Below are 16,642 nucleotides of genomic sequence, written 5' to 3'. Positions count from 1 at the left end.
CCCCAAAACAGGGTAGCAGCAATGCATCGATGGAAATGTTGGGCCACTTCCAACAATTAGTTGAAGAAGAATGTAGTACATCAAGTAGTACGTAAAGTAGGAGCTAGATGGGTATTTTCGGCTTAAAGTGATGAGCATTTATTCAAATTTTACGCTTATTAATGTGGTAGAATAGTCCAATGGGGAGTCCTTGGAGTCGAATTGCGAACAGACTTCGAATCAAACCAAGTGACATTTTGAATGCCATAGAAGTGCTCCTTTAACCTCCTCCTACCCTCCTGCGCCTGCGGGTATTTTGGGCAAAGACAAAAATAAACGGATGGGATATCGACTTTGGGCCATATGCGAGTGACGTAAATGGGTTTTTGGGCTTTTAAGGGCCCTTGCACTTTGCACTTTTCATTTCGGGGGCTTAAAATCCGCAAAAGATTTATATGTATGGGAATGGACGGATGTGGATGGACAGTGCGTCTTGCAGCTGTAAGTGCTTGGATTCAAACAGGAGTGCAGTCGATGCTTCTGACTGTCATGGAGCCCACTGTACGTGTACGAGTACATATTTATGTCCAGAGTTTATCCCGAGTTATGTATGTTCAAGGGCTCGCGGGGGATGCGATGTCGTGTTTTGCGCCATAAAGTATCCGTTGATCAACTGGGGCGTGGCGAATAAATCTCAGAGCAGCTCCCCAAAATAGAGTTACGATATATGCAATGTCTGCATCATATATCATATAACGACAGGTCGAAATACCACAACCGAAAGCATATAGAGGGAGTCGTCAGTAACAATGGGTTTATTTTTTCCACTTTCATTTCGTTTCAGTTTACAAAATAAGTTTAAATACAACGTAAATTCAACCGCGATAAAAAAAAAACACATACAGTATACAGGGCAGCATTGGGGGGTTTTTGGAGTTGGAGATGGGGTCCTTTCCCCGTAGAGCTTAAGCCCTGGAGCTAAAAACAACATAATAATAATAATAAAAAACGCGGAGCGTGCCAGGAACCAGGGACCAGGGATCCCCCCTTTCAGAGGATTGCGGCGTATTTTTCGGTGAAAATCGGCAACGTTGCAGCGTGTCACAGTCACAGTTCACCTGGGTCGGTCACTGTTCCCCATTCTTCCGCACTTTTCACTGGCTCACTGCCGTTCTGCAGTGCACAAATCGAGTTTTAATTAAGTCGAGCTACACCAAGGCATTATTTACAGCCGTACTGGAAGAGTGGAACAGCGGGACCCCGAGTCGTAGTTGGAGCCGGAATCCGGCGACACGCTCTGAGTATTATTGTTCCTATTATTATTATTATTAGCCTGCGCCAGGGACAGAGACAAGGACGGGGCGACAGATGGATCCGTTGGTTCGTTAGTTGCATGCTTTTCTGGATGGGCGAATGCATGTCCGGGCGGAGGGAGCAGAAGCAGGAGCTGGAACTGGAGCTTATGGTGACAATGGTGGGGGTACTGGGACTGGTACTGGTACTGGTACTGGTACAGGTACAGGTTCAGGGTGCAGGTCACGGAGAAAACTTCCTAGTAGCCATAGTGAATGCCGTGTCCGGAGACCGATGTGTGTACCAGGGCGGGTGCGGCAACGGCGGCTCTGGGAGGGATAGAGAGAGAGAGAGGAACGTGCGATTATATTTTTCCATCTGTCCGAGAATGGTGTAGGTTCTAGGGGGGCGCTATTAATAACGACTCCGTAATTTCTCATTACTCACTTCAACACTGGGCCACCCAGGTGCGTAGCATAGGCGGGTGCAGCGTAGGCAGGTGCAGCGTACGCAGCGGGGGCGTAGCCGTGTCCAATAATGCCAGGAGCTATATACGACGAACAGGATCAAAATATGGAGACAGAACGTTAGCATAAATACACTCAAAGAGGGGAAAAACAGAGTAAAAATATATGGAAATTTATAGCTACAGAGAACAGAGAAAGAAGGAGAGGAAGAGGGAAAGAGAAAAGAATAGATAAATGCGGAGTAAGAGTCAAGCAGGAGCGTGCCCAAATTAGCATCGGGCCAGAGAGTCCTTTCTCTGCTTGGACAATACTGTCCTGTCCTCCTGCTTTGAGGTTGTCCACGGCAACCGCAGGAACCGGAGTCCAGGCTCATTTCCACACACATTTCACAGCTGTCCTCGGAGTGTGGTACCTAAGCAATCAACCGACAAGATAACATCAATCAAGTGGCGCACACACACAGACACAGGAGACTCGCCCATGGCTTACACTGGGACATTCCGAATCTGCCGGGACACCATGCAGACGAGTGCAGTTTTTTGGCAGTGAAAGGCGGCCACTAGGAGACTTTGACTCCAAACTGGTGTTTGACGGCTGACGGCTTTAAAGAAGTGGGCCAGCGAGGACCCCGGACAATTGGGCTATGAATGATTGATTACATGGCCGAGCATTGGGCCTACTGTCAGTCCCTCCCTGTGCCTCGCGCCGCACATGCCCTATCTGTTTCTGGCAAATCGATAGCTGACGGACAAATACAGTTTATCCTGTGTCTTGTTTGTGTGTGGAACGGTGGCGGACAGCTGAATCGATTGACTCCTCCAATAGCGAGTTGACTGTCATGCAAGAGGGGGGGTCGCATCCCTGTTGCCTGTCATGCCTGTCAAGCGGTAAAGCCTTTGATCAAATCGATCGCTGGGATGACTTATGTCGATCATTTTCGACTTTTGTTTCTTTTGAGTATTCTCTACGTGGGTGCTTTCTGACATTATTTCATCCCTCTCATAGCCTGTTGTCCAGTGGAGCAAAACTTTCGCTTAGTATTTTGTTCTCGCCATAGAGTTTGTTTTTGCCAAGTGCACTTGGCGGAGAGGCGAAAACACAATAAATTTCCGCAGTACAGTCCGGCAGAAGATAACTTTTCTATGTCCCATTTCCCCCATATCCCCATTGCATTATCGATAGCTACCCCCGATGCGTGCATGGCAGCATGGCGGCTGTGGTATTTTAGAGTCGAAAACTTTCTGTAAAATTAGTTGAACATCGCTCACAAATTACTACGGAAGCAGTGACAGTGCGGAGAGAGTGCAGCGGAGGGTGCGGAAGTTAGCGGGGGATTGGTGAAGGGGCAACATCAGCATCCGGGCTTGCACCTACCGTAGGCTGGAGTGGCGGCATACTTCACAACTTGAGCGGGAGCGGCGGCAACCTGAGCGTAGCCATGCGACAGGGCCGGACCGGAGCTATATCCGCCATACCCATAGCCGAGACCTGCGCCCAGGCCCAGGTGTCCGATGTGTCCGTAGTGTCCCACTGCCACTCCCGAGAGCTGCAGGGCCGGGGCCGTGGCTGCATAATGGCCGCCACCGTACTGAGGGCCGTAGTGGCCGCCGTAGGCCACGGTTGGGGCGGCGGCATAGCCGTGACTCGCGTAGGCCAGGCCCTGGATCTGGGCAGGGGCCGTGTGCCCCACTCCCAAGGCGTACGAGGCGCCAATAGCGGGGGCGGCTATGGCGTGAGTCGCGGGAGCTAGATTCGGTTTGGGGTTAACATTAAACTACGTGCACTAGGGGGATGGAGTGGATCGTGTGGTGCTTGGTGCTTGGTGCTCGGTATTTGGTACTTGACGGACAATATCCTTGACAGGATGAGGCTTACCTGCATAATGGGCCGCCGGGGCCAGGCCGGCGTCGTTGCTGATGCTCGAGCGCTGAACATGTGACTGAGAGTGGGCCGTCTGCACCTGGCTGGCGTAGTCCGATTGTGAGGACTGGCCGTAGTGTCCCTTCACTGTGTGCTCCTGTGTGTTGCCCACGGAGGCGTGGTCTACGCTGGGGGCGCTAATCGAGTAGGCGGCGGGTCCGCCGGGCTTGGCCTGGGCGCAGGCGATCGCCATTGCGGCCACACAGAGAATAACCTGGAATGGATTGAAAGCCATGAAAGCCAATGAACGAAAGAACTTGCTTTTCCATATTTTTCCGGGAAAAGAGTCCTGTGTTTATTTTGGGAGCAGGAGCAGCAGCGCAGCAGGAAATTGCAGACGAGTAAACTTTTAATTAAGTTTTGTAAAGTAGTTGAGTAGAACAAGAAAACAAGAAGAAATATATGGATAGACGGATGCGGGGTGGCATGACCTTGCAGGAGGGGACTGAGAGGTCTCTGACTGTGTCGAAGGACCCACAAAGACTGTCTTTAGTATCAGTTAGAGGCAGTTATTGCATTGGGAGATAGGATGGAATTGTTGCAAGATACCAAACAGAACTAAAAATAAACAAAGAACTGGCTCTCACTGGCTGTACTCTCTGGGTATTCCAAGTAATAGTAAAGCACTCTTATTACATAAATTGAAAAAGCATTAGAGTACTTTTAGCACCACGTGGGCAGCACTGGGCAGCACTTGTGAATTGGAGCTGTGGAAAGTGCTTAATGCCTGCGCCATTCATTAATTGTATAAAAATAAACAACTTTTCATAAAGTTGAAGGGAATGGGATGGGAGGCTTGGATGACCTGCTATATTCTATATTTGTCTTGACTTATTTGTCCCTCTGGACTTAGGACTTCACTCCTCCACTTCTGTTGAACGCATTCAGGACGTGGGCGAGAGAATGCCCTTTGGGATGCCATGGAACTGCGCTCTAAGCTGTGCCCACTGCCTACTCTGCATGCTGGCTGTGCACCTGCTCTGGTAGTGGACAGCCAGGTCAGGTTTGGTGACCTGACCTGACCTGACCTGACCTGACCTTGGCCCGGAGAGTCGCACTCGTAATTAGCTGCGTCTATCATGCGTTATAGCACTGGCACTGGCTCTGGTTCTGGCTTTGGGTGTCGTTCTCGTTATCGTGTACCAGTGGGTTGCCTTGGCCACCAATTTGAATGGAAATTGAAATAGAAATGCAATTGCATTGCAAGTGAGGTCGGGAAAAGGAAGATTGCAGGCAACTGCGAGGGAACTGCCAGAGAACAAAAGAGGGTAGCAGATGCCAGATGGTAAATGCCAGGTTTGCATGAAGCAATCCGTTTCACTGGAGCTCCTTCCTATCCGCTGCAGCAGCAAGTCAAACGTTGTTATCCTGTCGTGGGGGATCCAAGCAAAAGCCACAAAGGTAAAGCGTGCTGCCAGTTCTGCGAATCTGGCATCATAACTCGCTGTGGCTGACGACATTGGGACCTCCTTTCCGCCGGAGATAAGTGTCGGCAACTGGAGAGGACTGGAGCCAAAGAAGTAACATTTCAAAGGATAACAATTGCTGGTGCTGATGCTGCAACGGATCGGTGGCTGTATCTCCTTAGGTCCTTTTTCATGTCCCCGTACCAATGGGATCCTTTGAAGGCAACTTAAATACTGCTTGCCACAAACACACTTGCACACACTTGCCCCACGCACCTTGAAAGCCATTTTGAGCTTGTTAAACGTCCAATAAAGAGTGGCAAAAAAATACGATTCAATCGGTTTTATTTGGATTGCAACTGCGGTCTGGGCTGCGTCTCGACAACTGTTTCGGTTCGCCGTTCTTTGGGCCTATTTATACGAATTTGAGTGATGGAAAAGCCCCCCCACTCTGCTCTCGAAATATGGTGCAACATGGGCAATCATTGGTGGTGGTGGTGGCGGCTGCAGTCAAGAGAACGGGTTTGCCCCGCAGTTGGCAAAGCAGGCAGCAGGCCAAGACAGAGCACACAGCACAGGCGCGGCCGGAGTATACGCACACAGTCCTCTGCAGCCCCTACAACCCCTACAGCCGCTGCAGTTGATCGCCTTTCGATTTAATCGAAATCACTTCACATCATCGATTGTTTAATTGGAAATTTGTCCGAAGTTGTCCAAACGGCAGTGTTTCTGTTGTGTCTTGTGGCGAATGCGGCAGAAGGAAATGCCAACGAACAAGGTGAGCTCTAACCCCATGGATGGTCACTGGACCACTGGATGGAGGGATGGACGATTGAGGACTGGGTCGTCGAGCGGAGTCGAGTAGAGTCTGCTTCCATAACTTGCCTTGTTCCCATTTCCATTTCCATTCCTCGTATCGTTCGCGCGGCTCTTGTCAAGTGCTTTATTAATGGTCTCAATCCCCCGTACTCAGTCTGCCGTCCCCTATCCTCCCCTCTGAGCATTTTTTGGCCCAGCCTGCGGACATTTTATTTGAACTTTTTCAAATTACGCGTAGACCAAAAAGTACCAATATGGAGTACGGTAAGGTCGAGAGACGTGGAGGAGCTCCTTTGTTTGTTCTGGCTCCGAATCAACAGTCCACCATCTCCATCCTCTACATCTCAGTGGGGAGACCCATGCATAGCTATAATTCACCAGATATTGACGTAATGGGTATCTCCTAGTCTTAATACACAAACGCAGCGTTCTTTTTGGGTTTTTGTTTTGGTTCTCACGCAACCGCCGCCAAATGGGCGCGGAAATTGGGCAGCCAGCCAGCGTTGGAGTTGAAGTTAGAGATTGGAGTCATATAGTAGTAAGAGCCAGGCCAGAGCTTGGAGCTGAAGCTAGGAGTTTGGAGTTTTAAGCTTGGAGCTTGGAGCTCGGAGCAGGGACTGGGTTTGGTTTCGCTTTCGAATGTCGGCAAAGTGGGGCTCCATTCAGTGTTAGGAGGCCTGTTTTTTCGCGAGTGTTTGATTTGTGATTGGTGATATATGCCATTTTGCTTGTTTTGTTGCTGTTGCTGTTGCTTTTGCCGGTGTGTGTGTTGCCTGGCTAACAATTTTTGTGGGTCGCATTCAATTTATGCGCACTATGTGCGTTGTCGTGATGCGGGAAAGAGACAGGCCAGAGGCGACCAGCGACAGTGGGCCATAGTTATTATGCAATGTGTATGCGTGGCACCCATTACCCATTGTTGGTGGATGGCCAGAGAGTCTAGACTGTTAGAGACTGATGGAGACGGTGGAGCCGACTGCCTGCCTCACTGCGTGCCCCACGGCGGATCAAAACTAAGCGCAAACAAAGAGATTTCGTAACCAAGGCGATGCTGCGAAATTGCTTGCATTCTGCGACCTCCAAAGGAAGCACCCAAGAGCTGCTGCTGCTGCTGCTGCTGCTGCTGTCCCGAAAAAGGACGAGTACAGTAAGCAACCTTCAAGATGGCGCCACTTGCTTTAGCATTGCCGACAATGGGAAACATTGAGTTGGAGAGTGGGAGTGGAGCTCGGGCCTGACATTGAGCGACCAATGCAACGCCAGTCATTGATTGTCATTGTGGATGTTGTCCCTCATCTGCTCCTTCATCGCTCTCTTCCCCTCTGCATCTCTTCCGTTCAGCTGTTTCTGTTGTTCCATTGTGTAATGGTGCGATATTTCAATTACGCTCCATCCCCTCCTATCCACAAACACCTCATACCCCCCACCGACACAAACACCATCCCCACACACACAATGACAAGGACAAGCGTCACAATCTGCGTGCTTTTTGTCTCTGGCATTAATTTGTATAATTGCAATGCCAATACTGGACAAACAGGGCAGAATCCAAGAACAATATCCATGCGAATGTGCAGCCAGCCATAGTCTGCCATCTCGATATCGCCCTGACAGCACCACGCCCGTGTCCCTCACTCCTATCAGCTCCGCAGCGGGTGGCAAGCCTGCCACAATGTCCATTCAGGCGCAACATTTCGCGTCTATGTGGGTCAAAAGGCGCAGACAACAAGGAGAGAGAAAAAAGGAAACGAACAACAAGAGGCACACAATAGGCCCCTTTTGACGAACTGGCGAATATTCCATACATATACTGTAGGGCCAAAAGATCTTCGATCGACAAGATTTACAGTTTCAATTTAGGCAGAACAGATCGATCTCTTTCCCATTTGGAGGGTATGGCATCGTCAGGACATGAACATCCCTTTTTTGTGGTTGCCGTTGCCGTTGCCACCCCTCCATCCACTGCCATACATTGCGCCATTGTTGCCACATTTCCATTGTGGCTTTTCTTGCGGGGGTCCTGGTGACATTTGCCTAAATACTCTGCCAGACTCGACCATCATCACACATGGTGCCGCTCTCTTGCTGCCTTTTTTACTGGCATTTTTCAGGGAATGGACAGCCAAGAGGCGAAGATTAATGACCGGCATGCACTGACAGCAAAACGTCAGCGCGCGACATCGATATCAATAGCGATATCAATACATGACCCAGAGACGGGGGGAAGTGGACTAAGTGGAGTCCGCCCTTCAAAACAGACTAGACCACATCTATGCTGTCCATCAATTATGGGTGTCGGTCTATTGTACTCTTACTCAAGACCTATAGCTTCAGTAGAGTCATTTGTCATATCTGATCGATCAGCAGCCTCCTTTATCTATTTCTGTCTATCTGGGAGATAATTTCAAGCGCTGATTGAGAGGTGCAGAAGTAAGAGTGTAGAACTAGACCCCTCTCCTTCGTTCCACAATTATAATCGCACACCTAATGCAACTGCTTGAGCCCCTTGCCTGCCTGTTCGCCCTCCTTATGGCGCTGTGCCATTGAAGAGTGGAGTGCAACAAACTTACTGGAGGGCGTGCTCTTCGTCTACGTGCCTCTCCCCCCCTCCCGAGTGAGACGTGCACCGCCGTTCACCCGAAACTGGAGCAACGTCCTGCCATTACGAGCTATTAACACACACACTCACGCTGTCACGGCTCTGGGAGCCGGAGAGCACTAGAATTTAACCTTCAATTACAAAATCAATAAGCAAAAGGCGGACCACAACCACACCTCTACCTCCGCTTCCACCACCACCTCTACTTGAACCAGCAGCAACAACAACAACAACATTTTGAGATCTTTAGGCCAGATATGGGAGCTGCTTTTGTCTGTGGGACCGGGCCGTTGCGTTTTGTTGCTGTTCATTTAATTTCCATTCTTAGATTTTTACATTTTCATATTTTCTGAGAATTTTCATGGCTTTCGGTGGGTGGGACGGTGGGAGGGGGGGGGGGATTGCGTCGGTCACAGCTGCGACTGCAAAAACCGTTTGACAAGTGGGCGGGTTGTGGCAGTGCTACCCCCGACATGCCACGCCTCCATTGTGCGTTAAATTGTTGTGCAATCTGCGAATTTATTATGTCTCGATTTTACATTCCCCTCCTCCGGAGCATGAGGGTGGACTTGCCTTGGAATTTTTTTCATTTCAATTTTATTTTTTGCTAACGAGATCATGATGGGACTGGGCTGCTCCAAACAACCATAATGCCAGGGGATACAGACAGACAAATATTTTCTATTGAATTCATGCAGAGATCGTATTTGTGTTTTATGTTATATTTGGGAATAATTGATGGGAGAGGCATACCTCATACGCTCATGCACTTTCAAGAGGTGGTATTCTAGAGCAGCTTAAGCTTGTATAACTTTTTATTATTAAGATCATTTCAAGTTGGTTGGATCCCGGGGTCAGTCACCATACTCTGTGCGGCTGAGGAAATCATTTGACAAGCGAGCGAGCTATTAAAAATCCCAGGCACAATCGCCGCGAATTGCGTCTAAGTGCTGTAATTATCTCCTGGCCACATGCGGCGTATACGCAATATTTGTCTGGCGGGCATTGGCTTGGCACTTGCTGCCAATGCGTGGAGCCCATTCCAGCCCAATACTTGGGTCCAATCGGAAGGCGCAGCTGGGAACACTCTTAGATGTCATCGCACTGAAAGTACCACGAAATTTGGTCGCTAAACCAAATTTCCAGCGGCTAATTTCTATCATCTATGGCATCTATGCGATAGAGGGGCCACCAAACTGAGGTTAACACCTCAGGAGGAGGTGGAGGAGTATCACACCTAATCTGAATCCCTGGGTGAGGGTATCCCCATAGTACTTGTATTATGTAGCAAGCTGTTAGCGGCTTATATAATTTGCCATTCAAGCCAAGCAAAAAACTATTTGGTGCATGGATAATTGTGCAGACTCCCCAATCGGATTGGTAACTGATAACTGGCCACGCCACTTTCGGTGCAGTTCTCAGTTTCAAAAACTGGACCCCAGTCTGAGCTTGCGACCTGATTTCCCAACCTGTGCCCGAATGCCCGAAACAATTCGCCTCCATAGCTGCTGCTGCTGCGGCTACGGCTGCTGCCTTTTAATTAAATTAGTTTATTATAATGATATTCACATTCTGTGGCACCAACCCACATACACACACAAATATTTTAGGGACAGACTCGACTTGCGGACGCGGATGTGTATACCAAGTAGATTTTGACGTGGGCAGTGAACGAAACCCTCGCGGCAGCCATACAAACACCAAACCAGATGATGGCCGAAAACTTGGATGCGAATTCAGATTCAGCGAATTTTCATGCCGTGTACGTTTGGCAAGAGAAGGGTGTATTGTCATTATGTAGATGCGCAGGACAAATCATAACTAGAGCCACTTTATAGTATCCTGAGGGAAGTATTTGAGGGGTATCCCACCGTCGGAACACCCTATTTCTATATAGATTCCCTATATTGTTTTTCTAACCTCGCCTGTGGAAACAGCAGCCGTCTAATTGAGTTGGTTTATTGGATGGGCTGGACCCGTGGACTCATGGTCTCGGAAGCCCCCAACATGCAGTCTCCTCTGGCAACTGGCGGGGGCGTCCACTCCCTGGGGTTGATGGACACAGATAGACCCTGGACTTGTCCGTTTCCGTTCCATGGAAACCTTCTTCGAATCTTGATGGCCAAAAGTGCTGAGTTATGGTTGAAACAGACTGGCGGACTGGGGAGCCGAAGCCGAAGCCGGAGCCCCAGTCTGACCAAAAGCTATGCCCCAATTCGCATATTTCATGAGTACAGCTTCATGTTTTATAAATTATGAATCCATTTCCATTTCCAGTTCACCTTAAAATTTGTTTTCCCTCCAGCCCCAAGAGGAGGATGGCTTGCTTATGCATTCATCCACTTTCGTTGAAGACTAAACTCTTGAGCCGCCTGTAAAGTAAAGACATCATTGATATTCGCGGTGCGTGAGTCCTGGATCTACTTACAGGTTCTACAGTACAATACAATACAATACATTGTATATACATACTATACGAGTACATGCAAATATATACGGCATATATAATAGGTATGTAAGTCGGCTACGGTTCATATATTTGCTTTTCCTTGAGGGCCCTGGAGAAACTTCCAGCAAAACTCCCTCTTGTTTATTGTTCTTTTGTGGGGTTTGTTTTCCCACCTGCAGCGCAGAGCGCGTCCAAATTTGATTTCTGTGTTAATTACGCATACGCACTGCGGTGTGGCCCACCGACCCAAAGACGACGCTCATTACAGCCAAACTATGGCCATACTATTGGCCAGATCTCAGATCTCAGATTGGGGAAGGGAAGGACAGGTCAGGGGACTGCAGATTAGAGACAGGAGATCCAAAAAGCAATTAATGCACGACGGCCACTGGCAATTTTGACCAAATTTGCCGGGGCCAGTTTAGGCCACAATAACAGCGACAAAAGCGACAAAAGCGACAAGAGTGCCGACGGCACTTGCAACGACAAATGGTAGTTTCAGCGTGCAGTTGCACATGGGCATGGGCATGGCCAACTGGTTTGCTTGCGAGTCATTTTATAGGCAATTAAGCACTTCTGGCTCACAATTCTGCAAGCCATTCTGAAAGAGAAATGATTAATCAGAAGGGTATAGAGGTCGACCGGCTGTTGCCATTCACAAGTGGCATAAGAACCCGTACGTTATGGCGGCTGCGGCTAGTAGTTGCTGATCAACCCATTAATGATCAAGTGGAAATTTGAGTTGAAACCACACGAGTATATCCTGAATTTGTAAGTCTTATAAAGTATCTCCTCTTCAACATTCTTCCAGCGTTAAAGGGTATTCATCCTCCGACCCACTGCAACATCCACCCCCCCACACACACACATATACCCACACAGACCGGACGAGGGGGGCTAAAACAAACTCTTGCCGGGTGAATGCGGAGGTGGTCTGGCAACAAACTTGACAACTCGGACCTGGCAGAAGGAAGATTCCTGGCTCCCCTCTCTGCTCTCTGCCTGCTGCTGCAGGCCGCTAGAGGAGTCGCTTCCAGGCCACTTCACTTTATTTACCGTTCCGCTTAGCGCCTTAACAGCATTAAGTGCGACAAACAAGCCCCGTGCCCAAGCCCCGAGTTCCGAGATCCGACCAGAGGCAACGAACTCCCTCCCTCTATGTGGTGCGTTCGGATTTGGCGGATGTGGCCCCTTTTTTTATGGCCAGTTTATTGAAAAGCCACAGAGCCCACAGAGTCAGAGGCAGCCACCTGCAATGTGCAGCGTGCACCATTCACCTTGCCACAAGCTGATAGAGAGCGTTGCGTAAGATGATGATGGTGATGAAGATGATGACGATGATGATGACGATGGCGATGGTCAGTGGTCATTGGCCAAGTAAGGCTCTGGCTTAGGAGGGGACTGCTCTAGTCAGGAGCGCCACCCAGCTTCCCACTTGGCCTTCCCGGGAGAGGAAGTGCACGAGCCAAAAGACGCGGAAGCTGTAACCGTTAAAAGCTGAAGCTAAAAGCATTGAAAGCGCTTAAATTTACTGCCGCACCTTTGCTGCAACTTAAGATGATCGGCGAGAAGTACATACAGTGGTGCTCATACACTTAAGCCACAAGAACTACACCATGAATTTAAGCGAATATCAAGAAAAGTTTTTATTTTACAGCTCCCATTTTTTGTCTCAAATTAGTTCTATATGTCAGTGTTTTAATACAACAACAACCAAGTTATGAAAATATATAGTCAGCGAAATAATTAAAAAATCTGAAATTATCTCAAAAATATCCTGCTCATATACTTAAGCCACCTAAAAAAAAATGGTTAAAAAAGTTAAAATTTGCTCAGTATTCCTAGTATTTTTAATAAAACTACTTTAATATTTTGTAGGATGACCTTTCTGCTTAAGAAAAGTGGAGCAACGCCTTGGTATTGAGTCTACAGGACGTGCCCACTGTTGAGGGGTGATTTTCCTTCATTCTTCCTGTAAAATTCGGCACAAATCCTTTTAATTGCTGTTTTTTTTTTGGGCAATGACTTGGTTTAGAATTCCCCACAAGTTCTCTATAGGGTTCTGGTCGGAACTCTCCGGAGACCATTACAAAACATTGATTCCCTCTTGGTTAAGCCACCACTTGACTATCCTGCAGCAATGTATCGGGTCGTTGTCCTGTTAAAATATACAGGCAAGTGGCAAATTATCGGCATGCTCTCCAGATAATGTGTTACTCAGAATGTCCCTCTACATTTCGGCGTTCATAATACCTTGAATCTTCAACAGGAGACCTAAACACGATGCGGTGAAACAGCCCCAGACCATGATCGAAGCGCCACAATGTTTAACGGTCTTCTTTGTGTATTCTGGAGGTAATTATTTGTTGGGTGGACGTCGTACATATAGTTTACCATCACTTCTAAAGACATTAAACTTGGATTTTTCGATCCAAACAATCATATTTCAAAAATTAGGACCTTGGTGGGTATGCACTGTGGCGAATTGAAGGCACTTTTTAACATTCATGATGGACAGCATCGTGTTTAGGTCTCCTGTTGAAGATTCAAGGTATTATGAACGCCGAAATGTAGAGGGACATTCTGAGTAACACATTATCTGGAGAGCATGCCGATAATTTGCCACTTGCCTGTATATTTTAACAGGACAACGACCCGATACATTGCTGCAGGATAGTCAAGTGGTGGCTTAACCAAGAGGGAATCAATGTTTTGTAATGGTCTCCGGAGAGTTCCGACCAGAACCCTATAGAGAACTTGTGGGGAATTCTAAACCAAGTCATTGCCCAAAAAAAAAACAGCAATTAAAAGGATTTGTGCCGAATTTTACAGGAAGAATGAAGGAAAATCACCCCTCAACAGTGGGCACGTCCTGTAGACTCAATACCAAGGCGTTGCTCCACTTTTCTTAAGCAGAAAGGTCATCCTACAAAATATTAAAGTAGTTTTATTAAAAATACTAGGAATACTGAGCAAATTTTAACTTTTTTAACCATTTTTTTTTAGGTGGCTTAAGTATATGAGCAGGATATTTTTGAGATAATTTCAGATTTTTTAATTATTTCGCTGACTATATATTTTCATAACTTGGTTGTTGTTGTATTAAAACACTGACATATAGAACTAATTTGAGACAAAAAATGGGAGCTGTAAAATAAAAACTTTTCTTGATATTCGTTTAAATTCATGGTGTAGTTCTTGTGGCTTAAGTGTATGAGCACCACTGTACATACATACATATGTACATATGTACATATTGTATGAGAGTGAAAAGATGCGAGGCGAGTTTCAGCGCGGAGGAATGTTTTACGGTAAATGTATTGATTATTTTCATTTCTTTTAAGCTATACAAAAGCTTACATCTCAAGAGCAAGGTATTCTTAAGTAAATTTTAGATGGTTTTGTAAATATTACGAGAGCATCGTGCAAACGATTTCTATAATCGATCAGATTTTATAACATTGGCTATATAGCATAGCTCCCATGATACCGACTGGTGGATTAGTGGTTGATACCAATGACTGAAGTAACAATCTTACGGTAACATTTTGTGTATAATGGGTTATTTAGTAAATTATGAATTCCTCCTACATATTTTGAATTCCAGCGATAGCGCCAAAGGGCATAGGGACAGCACTGCCAGCTGCGAATCAGACACGTCATTGTTTACAAACAACAGAGAGCTTTTTGCCGGCGATTTCGCTCCTTCTCTGTCTCTACCATTCCGTTATCTCGTGTGCTTTAGTGTACAAGCATAGGGAAGAGAGCAGCAAAGAGAGGGCGAGAGAACGAGCCTCGTTCTGGCGCCTGCGCCGCAAATGTCAGAATTGCAATCCAAAATGTAAACGAAATTCAAGTGAAAGCAAAATTAAGGAAAAAATGCTCTGTCAAAAGGCAGGCGGCAAAGCAGAAAAACGCCGTCCGACGTCGACGACGACGACCAGCAAAAGCGGCACCAAAGTAGATAAAACAAAGCACCGAAGGTCTGCCGATCAATCCCCGCCCGCACTCTAAAAGCAGCCAAACAAGCAGAGGAAATAAGACGCGGAAAAAGGGGACCAGCACACGCATCTTTCCCCGGCCGTTGGCAATTTTGGAAAAGTTTTAGAACACGCTCGGTCCGTGGCATTCCTTTAGTTTACTCAGTGTGGTGTGTGTTATGAAACGCGTCGCGCCGATACGTGCGTGAGTGATTGCAGGTGCAACTGCGAAAGTGCTGGAACCATCAAACTATAATAGCATCATCAAACATTAACAAAAAAAAAAAAATAACTCGAACAGACTTGTTCTGCAGCAGCCTCCGGAGTGTGCTCTTCCCCCAGGTACGGTTTGAGACTCCTCTAGCACCCCCGCCTGCTCTTCGCTATCAGAGGTATGAAGGAGATGACTCATGCCGTCTCTATTGCTGTTGTTGTTGTTGCTGTTGCTATTCCATGGACACGGGCATATTTTTAGAGCTCTGCCGCCGCGCATTCCATTACTTCTTCCCATCGCCCCTGTCGCTGCGACAGATCGATACACTCGCCTAAGAGTGGAAGGAGGGAGACGGATGGCGGCGTCATGTGATTTGTTTGCCGACCTCTCCTTTACCACACCCCACCCCACCCAAATCCCCTTCATACATTTAATGGTATGGTGAACCTGTTTCTCTTCAATTACGCAGCAAAATGACAGCGACAGCAACAACGACACCATGAGCAGAGGCGGCAGAAACAGCAGCAGCAGCAACGACGGCGGCAAAAACACGATAAATGAACGTATTACCCGCTGTCGCAGCCGCTGCCTCTGATGCTGCTGCGGCGGGTGCACGCCATTCAGAAAGCCTTGCCGACTTTCAGGCTGTGAATTTAAATCATTCATCTTGCTCTCACGCTTTTTGCCTTTTGTTTTTCCGCCTGCTCCGTCCATGTAGGAGAGAGATGCATAGATTGATCTTAAAAATACACACACACACACACATCATCTGCCTGCAGTTGTTTTAGTTTGCCTCACACACACACGCACGCAATCTACAAACAAAAACCACATTATATCCCCCCGATCCACTCTACCCACTAATGCTTACGCCGGAAAATGGGAAACTTACGCCGTATAACAAACACTTTGCAGTTCCGTCAACTAACAAGAAGCCGAAAAACCAAAGGCACAGCTCCTTCAGTCGAAATTTCTCATTACGGCGACCTGCTGCTGCGACATATAATCAGTGATAGAAGCATACCGAATTGCAACCGGAGGAGTGCCTATGCCAGCTTAGGCAAGATGCAGGGCACGTCACCCGAAGATGCTGGCCCGGCGGCCCCCTTCAAGGCGTTCGCCCGGGAGTACTGCGACCTGCCCTACCAAGTAAGTACACAACAGACAAAGACAAAGCGACGCGAACACACATCTGCAATGAGGAATACAGAGAACGAGTATATCAATCACCTACAGCAAAAACTCATTAAACTTTTGCCAATTATGTTAGGCAGGTCTGTCTGTCTGTATGTCTGTCAGTCAGGTCCGTCTGTCCGCTGCCTGTTGTTCTTTGCTCTCCTTTCGTTCTGTTATGGATTTCCTTTGCTGCTTTGCCACCCAGCCATCTCCCTTTTCCCCAAAATCCATGTGTGTGTGTGTGTATGTGCTCGTGTGTTCGTGTGTGTGTGTGTGTGTGTTCGTGTGTGCGTGTGAACATGAGCGTGGAGATTTGAAAGGAATTGATTACTATTTCCCC

At 47.6% G+C, this 16,642-nt stretch overlaps 2 protein-coding genes across 9 annotated transcripts in view; one reads left to right on the top strand and one right to left on the bottom strand.

Moving 5' to 3' along the window:
- Nucleotides 1–1,432: 1,432 nt before the first annotated feature.
- Nucleotides 1,433–16,642, bottom strand: part of LOC6901021 (cuticle protein 21.3) — an 18,164-nt gene continuing 2,954 nt past the window's right edge. The window contains exons 1-5 of one of the 4 annotated variants that reach the window (XM_002134469.3): nucleotides 5,342–5,461; nucleotides 3,615–3,873; nucleotides 3,114–3,485; nucleotides 1,720–1,819; nucleotides 1,433–1,601 (exon numbers count right to left, since the gene is read on the bottom strand). In XM_002134469.3, coding sequence (XP_002134505.1) covers nucleotides 1,532–1,601; nucleotides 1,720–1,819; nucleotides 3,114–3,485; nucleotides 3,615–3,873; nucleotides 5,342–5,353 — 813 coding nt within the window. In that variant the 5' untranslated portion in view covers nucleotides 5,354–5,461 and the 3' untranslated portion in view covers nucleotides 1,433–1,531. Of the gene's footprint in view, nucleotides 1,602–1,719; nucleotides 1,820–3,113; nucleotides 3,486–3,614; nucleotides 3,874–5,341; nucleotides 5,462–16,642 lie in introns of those variants that run through there. The other 3 variants (XM_015186713.2, XM_015186712.2, XM_015186711.2) reach the window with 3 other exon arrangements.
- The window catches only part of Nt5b (5' nucleotidase B), a 16,028-nt gene continuing 14,157 nt past the window's right edge, over nucleotides 14,772–16,642 (top strand). The window contains exons 1-2 of one of the 5 annotated variants that reach the window (XM_015186707.2): nucleotides 14,772–15,254; nucleotides 15,845–16,275. In XM_015186707.2, the coding sequence (XP_015042193.1) occupies nucleotides 16,006–16,275 (270 nt within the window). In that variant the 5' untranslated portion in view covers nucleotides 14,772–15,254; nucleotides 15,845–16,005. Of the gene's footprint in view, nucleotides 15,305–15,844; nucleotides 16,276–16,642 lie in introns of all 5 variants that reach the window. The other 4 variants (XM_033384911.1, XM_015186709.2, XM_033384912.1 and 1 more) reach the window with 4 other exon arrangements.

The sequence above is a fragment of the Drosophila pseudoobscura genome, chromosome X (genome assembly GCF_009870125.1).
Source record: "Drosophila pseudoobscura strain MV-25-SWS-2005 chromosome X, UCI_Dpse_MV25, whole genome shotgun sequence".
Classification (NCBI taxonomy): Eukaryota; Metazoa; Arthropoda; class Insecta; order Diptera; family Drosophilidae; genus Drosophila; species Drosophila pseudoobscura.
The sequence above is the reverse complement of the archived record's forward strand: the minus strand, read 5'-3'. Positions and strand labels throughout refer to the sequence as shown.